At 33.2% G+C, this 1,205-nt stretch overlaps 1 protein-coding gene across 1 annotated transcript; it reads right to left on the bottom strand.

Moving 5' to 3' along the window:
- Window positions 1-536: 536 nt before the first annotated feature.
- Window positions 537-1,132, bottom strand: HELRODRAFT_184652 (hypothetical protein; the record flags this gene model as incomplete). The annotated part of the gene is made up of 1 exon (XM_009016204.1): window positions 537-1,132. A coding segment is annotated over one exon (596 nt), but the record flags the coding sequence as incomplete, so codon positions are not given.
- Window positions 1,133-1,205: the final 73 nt, after the last annotated feature.

Genomic DNA, 1,205 nt, shown 5'->3' with positions numbered 1-1,205 from the left:
GTATATATATATATATATATATATATATATATATATATATATATATATATATATGTTGGATTAATGGATTAAGACTGTCAGAAATGCAATTATTGATGAAAATCACAACATGTTAGGTGTTAATAACATTGGTTGGTTGATTGGTTTTGTTGATTGGCTCTGATTGGACATCTTTTTTTCTACACATACGGTTATATTGCTTCAGTATTATTCACACTCAATCTGTTTGTTGATGATCTATCTTTCCCTACTGTTTTAAATCGTTGTGCAACCTCCACAAGTCATGTACTTACTAATGGTGAATCTATTTTGAAACCAAATATTCAAGTATAAATTCTTTTTTTTTAAATTGAAAAAATTCCAGTAAAAATAGAAATATTTCACAAAAGATAACATAAGAATTGAACGTAGAAAAAACTAAACAGAAAGAATAAAATTGAAACATATATTACAAAACTGCTAAACGTTAATAACTGGTTGATTAGTTGGTTTTGTTGATGGGTTCTGATTGGACATTTTTTTTTCTATACATACAGTTATATTGCTTCAGTATTATTCACACTCAAACTATTTCTTGAGGATCTAACTTCACTGCTGCTTGAAATCCTTGCGCTTCTGCCTGAGGTTTCGCTTGTTCTTTTTGGTATCACACGTTTTAACTTCAGTTCTCTAACTAAAAGAGCTAGCATGAAGAGGAAGGCGATGGTGGTCACACCTGACGTGATGACCAAATATATGTTGTAAGAATCGTAAAGCTGCGTTTGCAATGATGTGATGTTTGTGGATTCGTCGGAAGGCTTGATAATGACGATGGTTTCTAAAGTCTCAGTAGAATTTGTATCATAAATGTCATGTTTGGTAGCTTTGGAAGTTGTTGTAATGAGGTTTAAAGTTCCATTGACTTTATTGCAAAAATCATCTTGCATGTCACAGTCATCAAATATAAGGTTGGATCCGTAATGGCCTTTCTTGCAATCTTCCACTGGGATGTTACCAGCTATGTTCAAACTACTGCCGCAATAACATTTGAAACCTGCTTGCATCACTGCTAAACTTTTTGACATTAAAGTGCAGGCATCTTTACATTGCAAGTACGATAAACCAGCCTTCTTGAAGTGAAGGTCACTTGACACTTTCAAGTAACATCCGTAAAATGAGTTTGTTACAGCTTGTTCATCAGTCCAACTACTGCAGCTGACAACGTG

Source organism: Helobdella robusta (assembly GCF_000326865.2).
Source record: "Helobdella robusta unplaced genomic scaffold HELROscaffold_1750, whole genome shotgun sequence".
NCBI lineage: Eukaryota > Metazoa > Annelida > Clitellata > Rhynchobdellida > Glossiphoniidae > Helobdella > Helobdella robusta.
This window is presented reverse-complemented; position numbering and strand designations above follow the sequence as displayed.